At 48.7% G+C, this 16905-nt stretch overlaps 1 protein-coding gene across 7 annotated transcripts in view; it reads left to right on the forward strand.

Moving 5' to 3' along the window:
• Positions 1-16905, forward strand: part of syne1b (spectrin repeat containing, nuclear envelope 1b) — a 415064-nt gene that overhangs the window by 119605 nt on the left and 278554 nt on the right. For all 7 annotated transcript variants that reach the window (XM_080200097.1, XM_080200090.1, XM_080200089.1 and 4 more), the window contains 8 exons: positions 1-183; positions 3247-3348; positions 4720-4923; positions 5024-5231; positions 7020-7132; positions 9456-9661; positions 11770-11925; positions 14207-14498. In XM_080200097.1, the coding sequence (XP_080056223.1) occupies positions 1-183; positions 3247-3348; positions 4720-4923; positions 5024-5231; positions 7020-7132; positions 9456-9661; positions 11770-11925; positions 14207-14498 (1464 nt within the window). The remainder of the gene's footprint in view (positions 184-3246; positions 3349-4719; positions 4924-5023; positions 5232-7019; positions 7133-9455; positions 9662-11769; positions 11926-14206; positions 14499-16905) is intronic.

Raw genomic sequence — 16905 nt, forward strand, 5'->3', positions numbered from 1 at the left:
GTATCCGAACGTGTGGACGATAACATTGAAAGGCTGAGTAAAAGTCTGGCGATGTGGGAGGATGTGCTTACCATCAGCGATGAGATTGATAGCTGGTCCAAAAGCTCGACCTCCGAGTTGAATGAGATGGTTAGCAACTTGAACAACAGCCAGAAGACAGAGGCGAGGCTGCTGGAGTTCCAGGTAGATGGCAAGAGGTTGCTCCTGGTGGGGCCGTGGAGAACGACTCGGACCTCCTGGATAGGGGGGCGCAGTTGTCACTGTCGCCCAAGGCTTAGGCGAGATAGGGGATCCAATCTGACAATGGCCCAATTCAAATGTTCATTAAAGGAAAAGACCAAGAAGCGAAATGGGGAATTGTTCCCAGCAATTGTGTGAATGGAAGATGTAGAGATAAGAGTTGGTAAAGACCATAAGACACAGGAGCAGCATTAAGCCACTTGGTTCATCAATTCTGCCCTGCTATTCAATCATGGCTGATACTTTTCTCATCCCCATTCTCCTGCCTTTTCCCCATAACTCCCGATCCTCTTATTAATCAAGAACCTATCTATCTCTGTCTTAGAGATGTTCAATGACCTCCACGGCCTTCTACAGCAACTGGCATGCTTCCTTCATTGGCATGTAACAGAAGTCACGGGCCCCCTATTGAACTGTGGCCTCCCGCTTTGGCTGCATTGCCAGCTGATAGTGGCTGCAATGTGCACTGTTCGCGTCATCCTCAAAGTATAAAGAACAAAGAAAAGTGTAGCACAAGGACAGGCCTTTCGGCCCTCCAAGCTGATCATGATGGCCTAACTAAACTAAACAAAACCTTCTCCCCTTACTCGGTCCATATCCCTCTATTCCCTCCCTATTCATGTACCCATCCAAATGCCTCTTTAACGTTGCTAATGTGTTTTCTTCCACCACTCCTCTGGCAGCTAATGTTCTGGGGACCCGGGTTCGAATCCTGCCACTGCAGATGGTGAGATTTCAAAAAAATATCTGGAATTAGGAATCTACTGATGACCATGAAACCATTGTTGGAAAAACCCATCTGGTTCACTAATGTCCTTTAAGGGAAGGAAATATGCCGTCCTTACCTGGTCTGGCCTACATGTGACTCCAGAGCCACAGCAATGTGGGTGACTCTACTGCCCTCGGGCAACTAGGGATGGGCAATAAATGCTGGCCAGCCAGCGATGCCCATGACCCCACAAATGAATAAAAAAAAACATTAGAACCTCAGTCCTCTGGCAGCATGTTCCAGGCAGCCGCCACTCTCTGTGAAAAATGTCCCCGCGCATCTCCCTTAAACTTTGTCCCTCTCACCTTGAACTTGTGCTCCCTTGTAATTGACACTTCCACCCTGGGAAAAAACCTCTGACTATCCACCCTGTCTGTGCCTCTCATCATTTTGTAAACCTCTATCAGGTCTCCCCTCAACCTCCATCTTTCCAGTGAAAACAATCCTAGTTTATCCAACCTCTCCTCATAGCCGACGCCCTCAGGACCAGGCAACATCCTGGTGAACCTTCTTTGCACTCTCTCCAAAGCTTCCACGTCCTTCTGGTAGTGTGGCGACCAGAACTGCCCACAATACTCAAACTTCGGCCTAACCGAGGTTTTATGTATCAGCAACTGAGCTTCTTATGTTTTTGTTTATTCATTCGTGGGTCATGGACGTCACTGGCTGGCCAGTGTTTATTGCCCATCCCTAATTGCCCTTGGAAGCAGTTGAGAATCAACCATGGTGTTGTGGCTGTAGAGGCCGTATGTAGGCCAGACCAGGTAAGGACAGCAAATTTCCTTCCCTAAAAAAAACCTTGGTGAACCAGATGAGATTTTCCAACAATCCACAATGGTTATCAGTAGATTCTTAATTATAGATATTGAATTCAAATTCCACCACCTGCCATGGCTGGATTCGAACCCAAGTCCCCCGAACATTAGCTGATTTTTCTGGATTAATAGTCTAGTGATAACACCACTAGGCCATTGCCTCCCCTTATGTAGGCTGTAAGATCCAGTCCTCCTATTGTAAGGACTGACCTTCTGATTTAGCGATGTCCTTTGGCTGCCTGGCATTCAGCCACAGACGGGTCATGGCACCTTCTTCAATGCTGTTAAATGTCTCAAAGCCCTGGCAGTGACCTAAGCAAGCTGGTCATCCTATCACCCTATGCCCACAGCACCCTGTTTCACCAGGCCCAACCTCACCACTGCCCAAGGCAGAACCTTTTTGCCCTTTCCTATTTCTCCAGATCTCAGTGCTGGAGATATTTTGGAGCGACTTGGAGTTTGACAGTGCAGGAACAGGCCATTCTGCCCGACAGACCTGTGCTAGCCTTCACACTCTCTGCAAGCTCCCTCACAATTTACATTGTCAAACCCTACCAGCTACTCCTTCGTTCCTGATGTAGTTATCTAGCTCCCCCTTAAGTATATTCATACTATTCTTTCCAGTGTTCCACATGGTAATAATTTTCCCATTCTCACCGTTCTCTGGTTAAAGATGTTTCTCCCAATCACTTTAACGGAATTATTAATGACCTTCTTATGTTGACAGCCATGAGGTCAGAACTCGCCACAATTGGAAGTGAGTTCTCAGTAATCTTGCTGTTCTCTCTTTATCTCTCCCAGGTTGTCCTCCGTGACGCTTGGTGGTATTGGAATCATCTTCTGCTTATCCATAAAATCCCTATTTAAATTCCCCAATGAATTTTAATTATTGCCCTTGATTCTGTGGGTTGGGATTGATTCTGACTTGAACCTCAGCTGAATCTCACCCTGTCCATGTCTCAAAGACCCTCTTGTCATGTTTCCTTGCATCCAAAGCTCGGCGTGGCGGCACAGTGGTTAGCACTGCTGCCTCACAGCGCCAGGGACCCGGCTTGGGTCACTGTCTGTGCGAGGTTCTCCCCATGTCTGCGTGGGTTTCCTCTGGGTGCTCCAGTTTCCTCCCACAGTCCAAAAGACTGTGCTTATGGTTAGGTGCATTGGCCTTACTAAATTCTCCCTCAGTGGCCTGAACAGGTCCTGGAGTGGGGATTTTCACAGTAACTTCATTGCAGTGTTAATGTAACTACTTGTGACACCAATAAATAACCTAAGAACTCCTTTCAAATGGAGCTGTTTGACTCCACTCTCCTTTGTTGCTTCCTATTCCATCAACAACACTCCAGCTTAAACGGTGCTAGGATTTCCATTGATCGGGTTTGACTGTTAGTCAACTGACGCCTCTGTTCTGTTATTGGCTTTCAGTCTGAGGTCAAGACCAAAGATGAGAAACTCAGGAGTCTACAATCTAAAGTCCGTGAACTGACAGAGTTATCCAAATCTCAGGAACCACCGCCTGTGCTGCAGGTAAGTGGAAGCTTTCCGCATGTTTCTCCCCCACCGCTGGTTCATGCTGCATAATGAATTACAGGAACAGGAATTGCAAGACTGCGCTGCTAGGTGCAGGTGCAGAGCTGGGGCATCAGTGCTAAACCTCCCCTATCCCTGTGGCTCCCTGGATTAAATCATTAAGCTATTGGGAAAGAATTTGAAAAATCTTTCTTTTCATTCATTCATGGGAGGCGGGTGTTGCTGGCTGGCCAACATTTATTGCCCATCCCGAGTTGCCCAAGGGCAGTTGGGAGTCAACCACATTGTTGCGGCTCTGAAGTCAATGATACAGTGGTTGGCACTGCTGCCTCACAGCACCAGAGACCCAAGCTCAATTCCGACCTTGGGTCACTGGCTGTGTGAAGTTTGCATGGGTTTCCTCCGGGTGCTTCAGTTCCTCCCACAGTCCAAAGATGTGCAAGTTTAGGTGGATTGACCATGGTAAATTGCCACTTAGTGTCCAAATTTGCTCAGGTTAGGTGGATTGGCCATGCTAAATTGCCCCTAAAGCTCCAAAGATTTGTAGGCTAGGTGGATTGGCCATGTGAGGGGATTAGGAGACTAAATATGTGGGGTTACGGGAATATGGCCTGGATGGGATTGTTGTCAGTGCAAGCTCAATGGGCTGAATGGCGTCCTTCTGCACTGTAAGGATTCTATGATTCTTTTACTCTAACACCTATAGACAGAAACTCAAACAGTAGTTTTCAGAGAAGGATATATCCCCAAGGCAGCAAAAGAGAGAAGTAAACTCAGTCTCCAGCAACTCCCAGTCAGAGACAGGAAAGCATACTTTCTCCTTCTCCGCAGCTTCCAAAACAGCATTTGAAAAACTAAGCTGGAATTCTCTGTGAAATCATAGCTGTCCCCTATCATATGACTTGACCTGTCAATTATTCCCAATCAAGCTCTATTCTGCAATCCCGGGGAACACTAAAACAGTACAACACTGCATTAGTTCAGATTAATACAAACATGAACCGGAATTTTACTTGCATGCCTGCCTTGATTCCAGGGGTGGGTGAGGTTTGGAGAATGGCATTCTCTGTTGGCCTTGGGCAGGACCATACAAACCTTGGGTGGATGTGCCAGTAAAATTCCGCCCATGATGTCAATTATGCTGCTTCAGTAACAATATAGGATACCAGCTGCAGACAAAATGGCACCGACAAAGTGCTGGGGACCAATTGAAACATCTTGCAAAGAAACATGAGTAAAATACTTAAAGGCACATTAACGTCACAGCTGATGGTGAATGCGGGCACAAAATCTCCCCCGCGGTAGCTGTCCTTGTTCTGCCCTGTGCTTGGCTAAATATTTCCCCTGGTCACTGCTGTACCCTCACAGGCCATCGAAGCTGAATCACAGAAGAAGCTGGAACATGCCCGGGAGACATCTGAGGCAGCCAAGGAAACGCTGAGAGATTTCTGTGGCCAGAAGAGTCAGATGGAGAGCTACATCGAGAAGCTCAGTGAGTGGCTACGCACGGTGGAGGAGTCACTCTCTGCTTGCTCCAATAGCCGGGAACCCGAGGACCTGAGGAAAGTGAAGGTACGGGGATGGGGGGTGGGGATGAAGAGGAGGTCGGCCCAGCACCCGTTCGAGGGTCTCGCCAACTTCCTTACTCAACGATCTTGCCTTGTGGTTGCAGGAACTGGACGTGGAGCTGGTCAATCAGCAGGGCAGGATTGACACTGCCCGAGAGAACCTCAACAGCCTCTGCCGTAAGTATCACTCGACGGAACTGGAGGCACTGGGGAGCAGAGTGACCGAAATGATTAAACAGTACGAAGCTGTCAACCAACTCTCCTCAAAAACACAAGGCAGACTCCAGGAAGCACTGGAACAGAACTTCAATGGTGAGGAGAACTCCCCACTCGACTGAACATACAGCGCAGGGAAAGGCCATTTGGCCCATCTGCTCTCTGCTGGTGTCTGTGCTTTCTTCATCTCACCCTGTCTGTGGCTTTTATCGCTTTCACCCTCATGTATTTAGCTAGCTTCCCCATTAAGGAATAGAACCACAGAGAATAGAAACACAGTGGTTAGCCCTGCTGCCTCGCAGCGCCAGGGACCCAGGTTCGATTCCCGGCTTGGGTCACTGTCCATGCAGAGGCTGCACGTTCTCCCTGTGTCTGCGTGGGTTTCCTCCAGGTGCTCCAGTTTCCTCTCACAGCCTGAAAGACGTGCTGGTTATAGGTGTGTTGGCCGTGCTAAATTCTCCCTCAGTGTACCCTAACAGTGTGGCGACTGGGGGATTTTCACAGTCACTTCATTGCAGTGTTAATGTAAGCCTACTTGTGAGGCTAATAGTTAAATTTGAACTTATGAAGGCCAACATACAGAGAGGAGGCCATTTGATCCATTGTTCCTCTGCTGGCTCTTTAGTAGAGATGTTTTACCAGTTTCTCTTCCCTGTGCTTTCCCATTGCTCCAGCAGTTTTTTAAGATATCATTATTTTTTAATATCAGTATTTATCCAACTCCTATTTGGAAATTCTTACTGAATCTGTTCTCATCAGTCTGCCAGACAGGACATTCCATATTGTCACACATCCAATGCTGGTCCGATGTATTTTCCGTCTGTTCTAAGTGCAGCTGAAATAATCCGCATTGCAAATGTTTTCCACACGACATTTCAGACTGCGAAACCTGGGCCAATCAAATTCCGATTCCTCCCGTCTGTCAAAGTCAGCCAATCAGGTTCCAGAGCCAGGAACCAATCAGATCACCGACTGCTGTGTGTCGTTCATGATTCATTGCTCTTAGTCACTCACGGTTCTGTCAAAAGTATTTTCCATGTTGTGCAGTTAACAGCAGACTTACTGCGTTTCTACCCAAAAGACATTCAGTAGAGAGACAGGGGCAGTGCGATTTATTTGAGATTGCCACAGCAGGGAGTTAGCATTAACGCAAGGGGCTGAACGGTCTCCTCCTGTGCTATAATCCTCTGTGGTTCCAGCTTCTCAAACAATGGCGGGATTTTCCGGCCACGCTCGCCCCGAAACAGGAAAATCCCGCCCGAGATCAATGGACCTTTCCGTGGTCCGCGCCCCCCCCCCAATCCGTTCCGATTCCCGTGGAAGGGGAAATTTCTCCCCAGTGTGCTCCTCGCTGTGCAAAGTTGCAGAAAGTTAATACTTTTAAACTGTGTAACGTCAGAAACACAGCGGCCAATTTTCACACAGCGAGCTCCCACCGACAGCGATGTGATAATGAGCGGGTTCATAGCTGAACATATAATATCATATTTTATCCGTGATAAAATCGTAGAATCATTTGGCCCATCAAACCTGCACCAGCCACAATCCTCTCCCAGCCCTATTCCCATAAACTCATATATTCCCATCAATCCCCCTGACACTAGGGTCAATTTAGCATGGCCAATCCGCCTAATTTTTTTTGTTCTTTGTTCCGTGTTATTCTCCCTTTGTGTTAATGTTTGTTAGTCTGCCGCATTGTGTTTGATATTGCTCTCTGCAAATATACCCTGGATACTCTGTTTGCTGTTGAAACCTTTCCTGTGGCAGATTTGGGCGCGCTTTTCCTGCTGTGATTTATACCTGTCTCCCTGTGTCTGCCGTTATGGCTGAGTTAGCATTGCGGGGCGGGAATATTTACGGAATGTTATCTTTTGCCTTTGGAAGGGCTTTTGCAGGAGTTTCAGCAGTGGCTGGGTGATGCCAAGGCCTCAGTGAGGGATTGTGGTGATCAGTCTGGAGATACACACACCATTGAGGAGAAAGCACAGAAACTCAAGGTGGGTGAACCCTACGGTGCACCGGCTGTACCGGGGCTACTTACACAACGCAGACTTCGAGAAAATATATTAATTGGTGTGCTGGAGGGAAGATTAGAGCTGGTGAGTGTCACCTAGTCATGAATCCTGAGCACACACTTCACAGGGTACCAGTGTGAGCCACTCCCGGGATCTGTTTGTTTCCCAGCTCCATCCTGGGATGAATTATATTCTACTGTTGGAAACTCCATGCCAACTAAATGCTGAGAGAGGTCATCATTGCGGCCACGTGACAGAATCCAGCGTTCTTCCCACCTCCCACAGACCACATGGGGCGTAGGGGAACAGAGTGTGGGGAACACAGGGTGAGGGGGAATAGAGTGTGGGGGACACAAGGCAGGGGGGACACAAGGCAGGAGGGACACGGGGCGAGGGGACATGGGGTGAGGGGGACACGGGGCAAGGGGGACACAGGATGAGGGGGATAGAGTGTGGGGGACTTGGTGTGAGGGGGACATGGGGTGAGGGGGACACGAGGCAAGGGGGACAAGGGGTGAAGGAACAGAGTGTGGGGAACACAGTGTGAGGGGGACATGGGGTGAGGGGGACACGAGGTGAGGGGGACATGGGGTGAAGGGGAACACAGTGTGAGGGGGACAACAGGTGAGGGGAACAAGGGATGCGGGGAACAGAGAATGGGGGACATGTGGTGTGGGGGACACAGGGTGAGGAACAAAGTGCAAGGGGGACATGGGGTTTGGGGGACACAGTGTGTGGGTAGCAGGGACCCCTCAGCATAAAATACAGCCCTTTCACACTCTTACTCCATTGTATTCTTACTGACTCACTCTCAACCATCTATTTAGTATTTGTGAATATATCCTTTTAATGGCCTTACCAGTTGAATCTAAGTGTTGTGGGTGATGAGTTTTCTATTTGCAGTTCATCATCCTTTGGCTTTGGGAATGTTTACGAGCTTCAGCGGGGCGTGTTTTAACATAGAACCTAGAACAGTACAGCACAGGAACAGGCCCTCTTGCCCACAATGCTGTGCCGGACATTAGATGTACGAGGCAAGTTTTTTCACCAGAGGGTGGTGGGTACTGGAACTTGCTGCCGGGGGAGGTAGTGGAAACAGATACGATAATGACTTTTAAGGAGTGTCTGGACAAATACATGAATTGGATGGGAATAGAGGGATATGGTCCCTGGAAAAATAGGGGGTTTTAGTTCAGGTGGCAGCATTGTCAGTGCAGGCTTGGAAGGCCGAAGGGCCTATTTCTGTGCTGTAATTTTATTTGTTCTTCGTTCTATAATGCCAAATTAGACTGTTCCCTTCTGCCTGCCCTTTGTCCCTATCCCTCCATTCCTCGCATTTCCATATGCTTATCAAAAAGCCCCTTATATGCCCCTATCGTGTCTGCCTCTACCACTACCCCAGGAGCGCGTTCCAGACATCTACCACTCTCTGTGTAAAAAACTTGCCCTTCACATCTCCTTTGAACCTTCCCCCGTTATAATTCAGGTCAGAAACTCTAAAGTGTTTTATGAAGTCTGCTTGGATCTTAAATTTTATACTTTGAATTTGGCTAGGATAAACATGATGTTTCACTTAGGATGAATCAAATGACCCACTAGGGAGCTTTTATCAAACAAAATTTATTTAAGAATACAGTTAACATGTATAGTAAGAAAATTAACAATAACTTTTATCAATTACAAATAAAACAAAACAACCACGATAATGTATAATCCTTAACAAATGTATCTGAAATGTTCCAAAGAAAACATCCCATAAACAAAAGCCATTAGTGTCTAAGCAAGCCAACCACTAATGGCAGCTGTTCTAGGAAGGCGAGAAACCTTGCTCTCAGCTAACCAGCAGAATTTCCAAAACCAGGGAGAGAGAGAGAAACACTTCTTTTAAGCTTGATGTCCCTTCTGAAACTAAAATTGCTGTCAGCCCCAAAACAGAAAATGAAACCTTAAATTCACTAGGAAGAAAATAAAACTGTCCAAAACACATGACCTGCCACCAGTCTTTCTCCTAACAGTGCAGGGTCATAAAAGATCCCAAATAAAAGTAAACAAATCCCATTTGGGCCACTTGAGGAGCAATAAAAGGATTTCTCCAGCCAACTCGGCAACAATGACATCTGCTGGGAGAGCTGCAGAGAACATGAGCAAAAAATATTCTTAAAGGTTCACTAATGCCATACTCCTCATATTAAGTGCATGCCCCCTTGTAACAGACATTTCAACTCTGGAAAAATGATTCTGACTGTCTATGCCTCTCATAATTTTATAGATGTTTGATCTCATTATTTTTCTTTCTCTCCCACAGGAATTTCTGAGCAAGACGGGCGTGGGCCAGGAGAAGCTGGAGAAGGCTGTGGCTGAAGGAGATAGATTGGCGCCACATTTACCCAAACCCAGTGCCGCCCAGGTTCAGCAGCTGCTGGCGAACAGTCAACAGGAGTGGCAGAGCTTCCTGAATCAATGCCAACAGAACCGCAAGACCCTGACAGAATACGCAGAGGAGTTGACCAGGTAAGTGTGAAGCACGCAATATCCCAGAGAATTCAGGGCAGTTAGATCACTGCAATGTCAGCTGTAAGGGCCAGTTGACACTCTCCCGTCTCTGAGTCAGAAGGATATGGTGCCAAGTCACAGTCCAGCGTCCAGAATCTAGGCCATCTCTCCAGTCCAGTGCTGAGGGAGTGCTGCACTGTTGGAGGTGCCATTTTCTAGGTGGGTTGCCAAGTGGTGTAAAAATCCCACAATGCCATTGGGTGGCACGGTAGCACAGTGGTTAGCACTGCTGCTTCACAGCTCCGGGGACCTGGGTTTGATTCCTGGCTTGGGTCACTGACTGTGTGGAGTTTGCACATTCTCATTGTGTCTGCGTGGGTTTCCTCCGGGTGCTCTGGTTTCCTCCTACAGTCCAAAGATGTGTGGGTTACGTTGATTGGCCATGCCAAGTGTTGCCCCTTAGAGTCCTGAGTAGGTTAGAGGGATTAGCGGGTAAATATGTAAGGATATGGGGGTAGAGCTTGGGTGGGATTGTGGTTAGTGCAGACTCGATGGGCCAAATGGCCTCTTTCTGTACTGTAAGGTTTCTATGATTCTATGAGTTAGGGCAGGATTGTTCTCCACTTTGTCCTGACAGCTATTTATCCCTCAATTGACCCTTGAAAACAAATTAACCAGGCTGAACGGTGGCACAGCGGTTAGCACTGCTGCCTCACAGCGCCAGGGACCCAGGTTCGATTCCCGGCTTGGATCATTGTCTGTGTGGAGTTTGCACATTCTCCTCATGTCTGCATGGGTTTCCTCCAGGTGCTCTGGTTTCCTCCCACACTCCAAAGATCATAGAATCCTACAGTACAGAAGGAGGCCATTCAGCCCGTCGAGATTGTACCGACCACAATCCTACCAGGACCTATCCCCATAACCTTCATGCATTTAACCTAGGGGTGTGGCGACTAGGGGAATTTCACAGTAACTTCACTGCGGTGTTAATGTAGGCCTTACTTGTGACTAATAAAATAAATTTTAACTTAGCTAGTCCTCCTGATACTAAAGGGAAATTTAGCATGGCCAATCCACCTCACCTACACATCTTTGGACTGTGGGAGGAAACTGGAGCACCGGCAGGAAACTCATGCAGACACGGGGAGAATGTGCAAACTCCACACAGACAGTGACCCGAGCCGGGAATCGAGCATGGGTCCGTGGCGCTGTGAGGCAGCAATGCTAACCACTGTGCCACCATGGCGCCACTGTGTAGATGTTAGGTGGATTGGTCATGATAAATTGCCCCTTAGTGTCTCAAGATGTGTAAATCAGGGGGATAAGCAGGATAAATGTGCGGGGTTATGGCCTGGGAAAGATGTTGGAGAGTTGGTGCAGGCTCGATGGACCAAATGGCCTCCTTCCGCACTGCAGGTATCCTATGATTCATTGCTGTTGAGGCCTTGCTATTTGCAAAATGGCTGCTGCATTTCTTTCCATTGGATTATTGTCCAGTGCTTTGGGGCTTCCCTAAGATCACACTAGAAGTTCTATCAATGCAAGTTCTCCGTTTCCTTCGCTTAAGCACACAGACCAATGGGCCTGCTTCAGAGGCTATGGAGAATAGCTTTCGGAATTAGTCCCTTCAGATCTTCACCTCTCGGGAATCTGTGTCAGCGAGTTAAGCATTTTGAGTGACTCCATATATGTTTCCAAAGGGCCTCTGTGGGAAGACACAGGGGTGGGATGGTGGCACAGTGAGTAGCACTGCTGTCTCGCAGCACCAGGGACCCAGGATCAATCCCCAGCTTGGGTCACTGTCTGTGTGGAGGTTGTACATTCTCCCTGTGTCTGCATGGGTTTCCTCTGGGTGCTCCAGTTTTCTCCCCACACTCCAAAGGTGTGCAGGTTAGGTGGATTGGCCATGCTAAATTGGCCCTTAGTGTCAGGAGGACTAGATAGGGTAAATGCATGGGGTCATGGGGATACGGCCTGGATGGGATTGTGGTCAGTGCAGGTTCAATGGGCAGAATGGTCTCCTACTGTATGATTCAATGAATCTGTGTTGATATTCCCCGTGCGCATGTGTCGTCTGCTTTGTTCCATATTCTGTCCCGATGACTGAAAGTGTCCATTGGTCACAGCTTCGAGAGCCGCCATGCCAAGCTCAGCCTCTGGCTGGAGCAGGCCGAGGAAAGGATGGCCACCCAGCCTGTCGGCGGGAACCACAAGAACGTTCCGGCAATGCAAGTGGAGATGGAGAAGATGGAGGATTTCTACGAGGAGATCCAGGGGCAGAGGTAGACAACTCGATTCACTTCAAGAGTGAAGAGATGCAGTGATGCTTTCTTTGCTTAACATTGCCTAACAGATACAGTGGAATAGAATGCTTGTCCCCCAAGGCAGGTTTGGAAGTGGAGGGGGGGGGGTGGTAATGGGGGTTGGGTGGATCCTGCAGCGTTCCTGACCCTGACCAAATCTGGGGCTTGTAGGCTGGTGGGTGGCCTTCCCAGCCCATTGTCAATTGAGCTCTTAACAGGAGGAGTAGGCCCTCATCCTGCCACGACTAGTATTCAACCTGCAGCGAGAAGCTGTGGCAATTGCCACGTGGGGAGTCTGAAATGTGTGGGCTCCTGGGGGTGAGGAAAGGGGAATGAGTCCTTCATTCATCGAGCAACTTGACACTGGGAAGGAAAAACTCATTGAGAGTCCCCTTCTGCCTGTGCATAGGATTGATGTTTGGGGGGAAGGGGCAGTGATGTTGGATGTGGCTGGGGTGTGGAATGGGGTGGGTTAGGGTTAGGATTTGATTTGATTTGATTTGATTCATTATTGTCACATGTATTGGGATGCAGTGAAAAATATTGTTTGTTGTGCACAGACAAAGCATACTGTTCATAGAGAAGGAAAGGAGAGAGTGCAGAATGTAGGGTTACGGTCATATCTGGGGTGTAGAGAAAGATCAACTCGATGTAAGGTAGATCCATTCAAAAGTCTGACGGCAGCAGAGAAGAAGCTGTTCTTGAGTCAGTTGGTACATGACCTCAGACTTTTGTATCTTTTTCCCAAAGGAAGAAGGTGGAAGAGAGAATGTCCCTGGGGTGCATGGGGTCCTTAATTAAGCTGGTTGCTTTGCCAAGGCAGCGGGAAGTTAGACAGAGTCAGTGGATGGGAGGCTGGTTTGCGTGATGGATTGGGCTACATTCACGACCTTTTGTAGTTCCTTGCAATCTTGGGCAGAGCAGGAGCCCATACCAAGCTGTGATACAACCAGAAAGAATGCTTTCTATGGTGAACCTGTAAAAGTTGGTGAGAGTTGTAGCTGACATGCCAAATTTCCTTTGGGGAGGGGGATGGAATGGGGTTGGGGTGGAATGGGTGATAGGAGGGGGGTAGTGGGGTAAGGGTGATGGAGAGGGGGGAGTGGGGTGGGAATGATGGGGAGGGGTCGGAATGGGGTGGGGGTGGAAGGGGTTGGGGGTGGAATGGGTGATGGGGAGGGGGAAATGGGGTGAGGGTGATGGAGAGAGGGGAGGGGAGTGGGGTGGGGGTGATGGGGAGAGGGTGGAATGGGGTGAGAGTGGAATGGGGTGGAGGTAATGATGTGGGTGGGAGTATTGATGGGAACAGGACTGGAATGAGGGGAATGATGGGGGTGGGAGTATTGATGGGAACAGGACCGGAATGGGGGGAATGATGGGGGTGGGAGTATTGATGGGAACAGGACCAGAATGGGGGGAATGATGTGGGTGGGTGTATTGATGGGAACAGGACTGGAATTGGGGGAATGATGGGGGTGGGAGTATTGATGGGAACAGGACTGGAATGGGGGGAATGATGGGAGTGGGAGTATTGATGGGAACAGGACTGGAATGGGGGGAATGATGGGGGTGGGAGTATTGATGGGAACAGGACCGGAATGAGGGGAATGATGGGGGTGGGAGTATTGATGGGAACAGGACCGGAATGGGGGGAATGATGGGGGTGGGAGTATTGATGGGAACAGGACCGGAATGAGGGGAATGATGGGGGTGGGAGTATTGATGGGAACAGGACTGGAATGGGGGGAATGATGGGGGTGGGAGTATTGATGGGAACAGGACTGGAATGGGGGGAATGATGGGGGTGGGAGTATTGATGGGAACAGGACTGGAATGGGGGGAATGATGGGGGTGGGAGTATTGATGGGAACAGGACTGGAATGGGGGGAATGATGGGGGTGGGAGTATTGATGGGAACAGGACTGGAATGGGGGGAATGATGGGGCTGGGAGTATTGATGGGAACAGGACTGGAATGGGGGGAATGATGGGGGTCGGGGGAATGAAGTGGGGATGTTCATGGGGATGGGTTGGAATGGGGGTGATTGATGGGTACAGGGCTGTTGTTGGGTATTAGTGACATTTGTTTGGAGATACTTTAGCGTTGTAACAGATTGCCGCAGGGTCGCACCATACTACATCAGCACACTGCGTTACCCTCTGAACTGTACTGTGCCTCGGGATGTATCCCAACATTAAAGGTGCTACACAAATGCAGCTTGACGTGTTTCTGATGCCTGCTTGTGTCTCTCACCCTCCAGAGATGCTTTCGACAGCCTGTGCCAGCAGGCGCAGACCCTGAGCGAGCTGGGCTGCGGAGATGACAGGGCCGGCCGCCCGGCCTCCCAGCTACTGTCCCGACACCAGCAACTGGCCAAGGCGGCCAAGGAGAGGCTGCGAGCCGGCCAGCTGGGCCTGCAGGAGCACCAGGCCTTCGAGGAGACCCTGCAGAGCACCTGGTCCTGGCTGAGAGGCGTCCAGAGTAAGCTCAGCACCATCAACAGCACAGTGGGCAGCAAGGCCGCGCTGGAGAACCAGCTGCTTCAGATCCAGGTGTGGTATAGATAGATAGACGCGGACAACTTAGTCACACTGGTATTCAGAACTGGAGCATTCTTAGACAGATCTGGACAGAACACGAGAAGTACCAACGCACCCCCACCCCTGACTGTCCCTTTAGCTCCCCTGCCCTCTTGTTGCTTAGCCTTAGATCTTTTTTTAATTCTGTCACAAGATGTGGGCATTGCTGGCAAGGCTCACATTTGTTGTCTGTTCCTCATTGCCCAGCTAAAGTGGTGATCCATTGACTCCATCTACACTTCCTACTGCCTGGGAAAAACAGCCAGCATAATCAAGAGTTCCAAGGACATTTTTCCTTCCACCTTCTTCCATTGGGAAAAAGATACAAAATTCTGAGATCACATTCCGACTATCCCAATGTGGAGCCTTGTTAGGCCCCTTCAAAGAGAAGTTCAGACTCATGCACGCAGATGTACCATTGACAACATCTTCCAAATTTGTAATCTCTACCATCAAGGGCAGCAGTCACTTTGGGACACCTGCAAGTTTTCTGACTTGATTTATTATTGTCACATGAATTCAAATACAGTGAAAAGTATTGTTTCTTGCGCTCCATACAGACAAAGCATACCACACAGAAAAGGAAAGGAGAGAGTGCAGAGTGTAGTGTTACAGTCATAGCTAGGGTGTAGAGAAAGGTCAATTTAATATAAAGTAGGTCCATTTAAAAGTCTGATGACAGCAGGGAAGAAGCTGTTCTTGAGTCGATTGGTACATGACCTCAGACTTTTGTATCTTATTCCTGACAGAAGAAGGTGGAAGAGGGAATGTCCGGGATGCGTGGGGTCCTTAATTATGCTGGCTGCTTTGCTGAGGCAACGGGAAGTGCAGACAGTGTCAATGGATGGGTGGCTGGTTTGCGTGATGGACTGGGCTATGTTCACAACCCTTTGTAGTTTCTTGTGGTCTTGGTCAGACCAGGAGCCATACCAAGCTGTGATACATCCTTTCCCTTCCGCTCACCTTCCAGACTTGGAAACATACTACTTGCTATTCCTTCACCATCATTGGGTCAAAACCTGTGAACTCCCTTCCTAACAGCGCTGTGGATGGATCTACAGCGCATGGGCTGCAATGGCTCAAGAACATGGCTCAGAACTACTTGTTTCCTGCCCTGAAATTTGATCTTACTTTTCCTTTCTGTCTCCTGTCTTGACCTGAATTCACCCTCCTTCCCCACTGTTCTTCCTTTTCCTCCTCATTCCTGGAATTTTGTTGGATAAGGGAATAAGCTGAATGGCGTGGGAGAACATCTCCCGGCATGCTTTGCAAGAAGCCCCTCTCCTGCAAGATCCAGTCCAACGCATTCAACAGAGGTATTTGGAGAGTGAATATAATTGAAACTTTTCCAACAGCCAGTGCCCACGCAATGGGCTGAATGGCCTCCCTTCTGCACTGTAAAATGCCATGAATTCTCTAGTTTGTGAATTCCTTAACGCCACAATATTTTGTTTGAAAGTATAAGTTTTTTTTGGTCGTTTATGGCTTGTGGGCGTCGCTGGCCAGGCCAGCATTTGTTATCCACTCCTAAGAACATTTAAGATTCACCCACATTGCTGTGCCTCTGGAGTCACATGTAGGCCAGACCGGGTAAGGGTGGCAGATTTCTTTCCCCAAAAGGACATTAGTGAACCAGATGGGCTTTTGCGACAATGGTTTCATGGTCATCAGTAGATTCTTAATTCCAAATTTTTATTGAATTCAAATTCCATCATCTGCTGTGGGTGGGATTCGAACCCTGGGTTTCTGGATTACTAATTTAGTGACAATACCCCACTGCGCAACTCTATAAAGTTGTGATGAGCCATTTTACTTAAATAGCTTAAACTACAGCCGGGTGTGGAAAATAACGCAAAGGCAAAATACTGCAGCTGAAGGAAATCTGAAATAAAAATGCTGGAAATACTCAGCGGGTCTGGCAGCATCTGTGGAGAGAGAGAGAGAGAGTTAACCTTTCCAGTCTCTTAACCTTTCCCTTCGAACGATTCTGATGAAAGATCACAGACTTGAGACATTAACTCCGTCTCTCTCTCTCTTTCCCCACTGGTGCTGTTGAACCCAACTGAGCATGTATACAATCTCTACTGTGCAGAAGGAGGCCATTCAGCCCATCGAGCCTGCACTGCCAACAATCCCACCCAGGCCCTATCCCCATAACCCTGCATTTTTACCCCGCTAATCCTTCTAATCTATGCATCCCAGGACACTAAGAGGCAATTTAGCCTGGCCAGTGCACCTAATCTGCACATCTTTTGACTGTGGGAGGAAACCGGAGCAGCTGGAGGAAACCCATGCAGGCATGGGGAGAATGTGCAGAATCCACACAGGCAGTGACCCAAGGCTGGAAGTAGGGATTCTAAATGTAACGTTTGTGGGACTT

Source organism: Carcharhinus amblyrhynchos, chromosome 12, assembly GCF_965287045.1.
Source record: "Carcharhinus amblyrhynchos chromosome 12, sCarAmb.v2.hapA, whole genome shotgun sequence".
Taxonomy (NCBI): domain Eukaryota; kingdom Metazoa; phylum Chordata; class Chondrichthyes; order Carcharhiniformes; family Carcharhinidae; genus Carcharhinus; species Carcharhinus amblyrhynchos.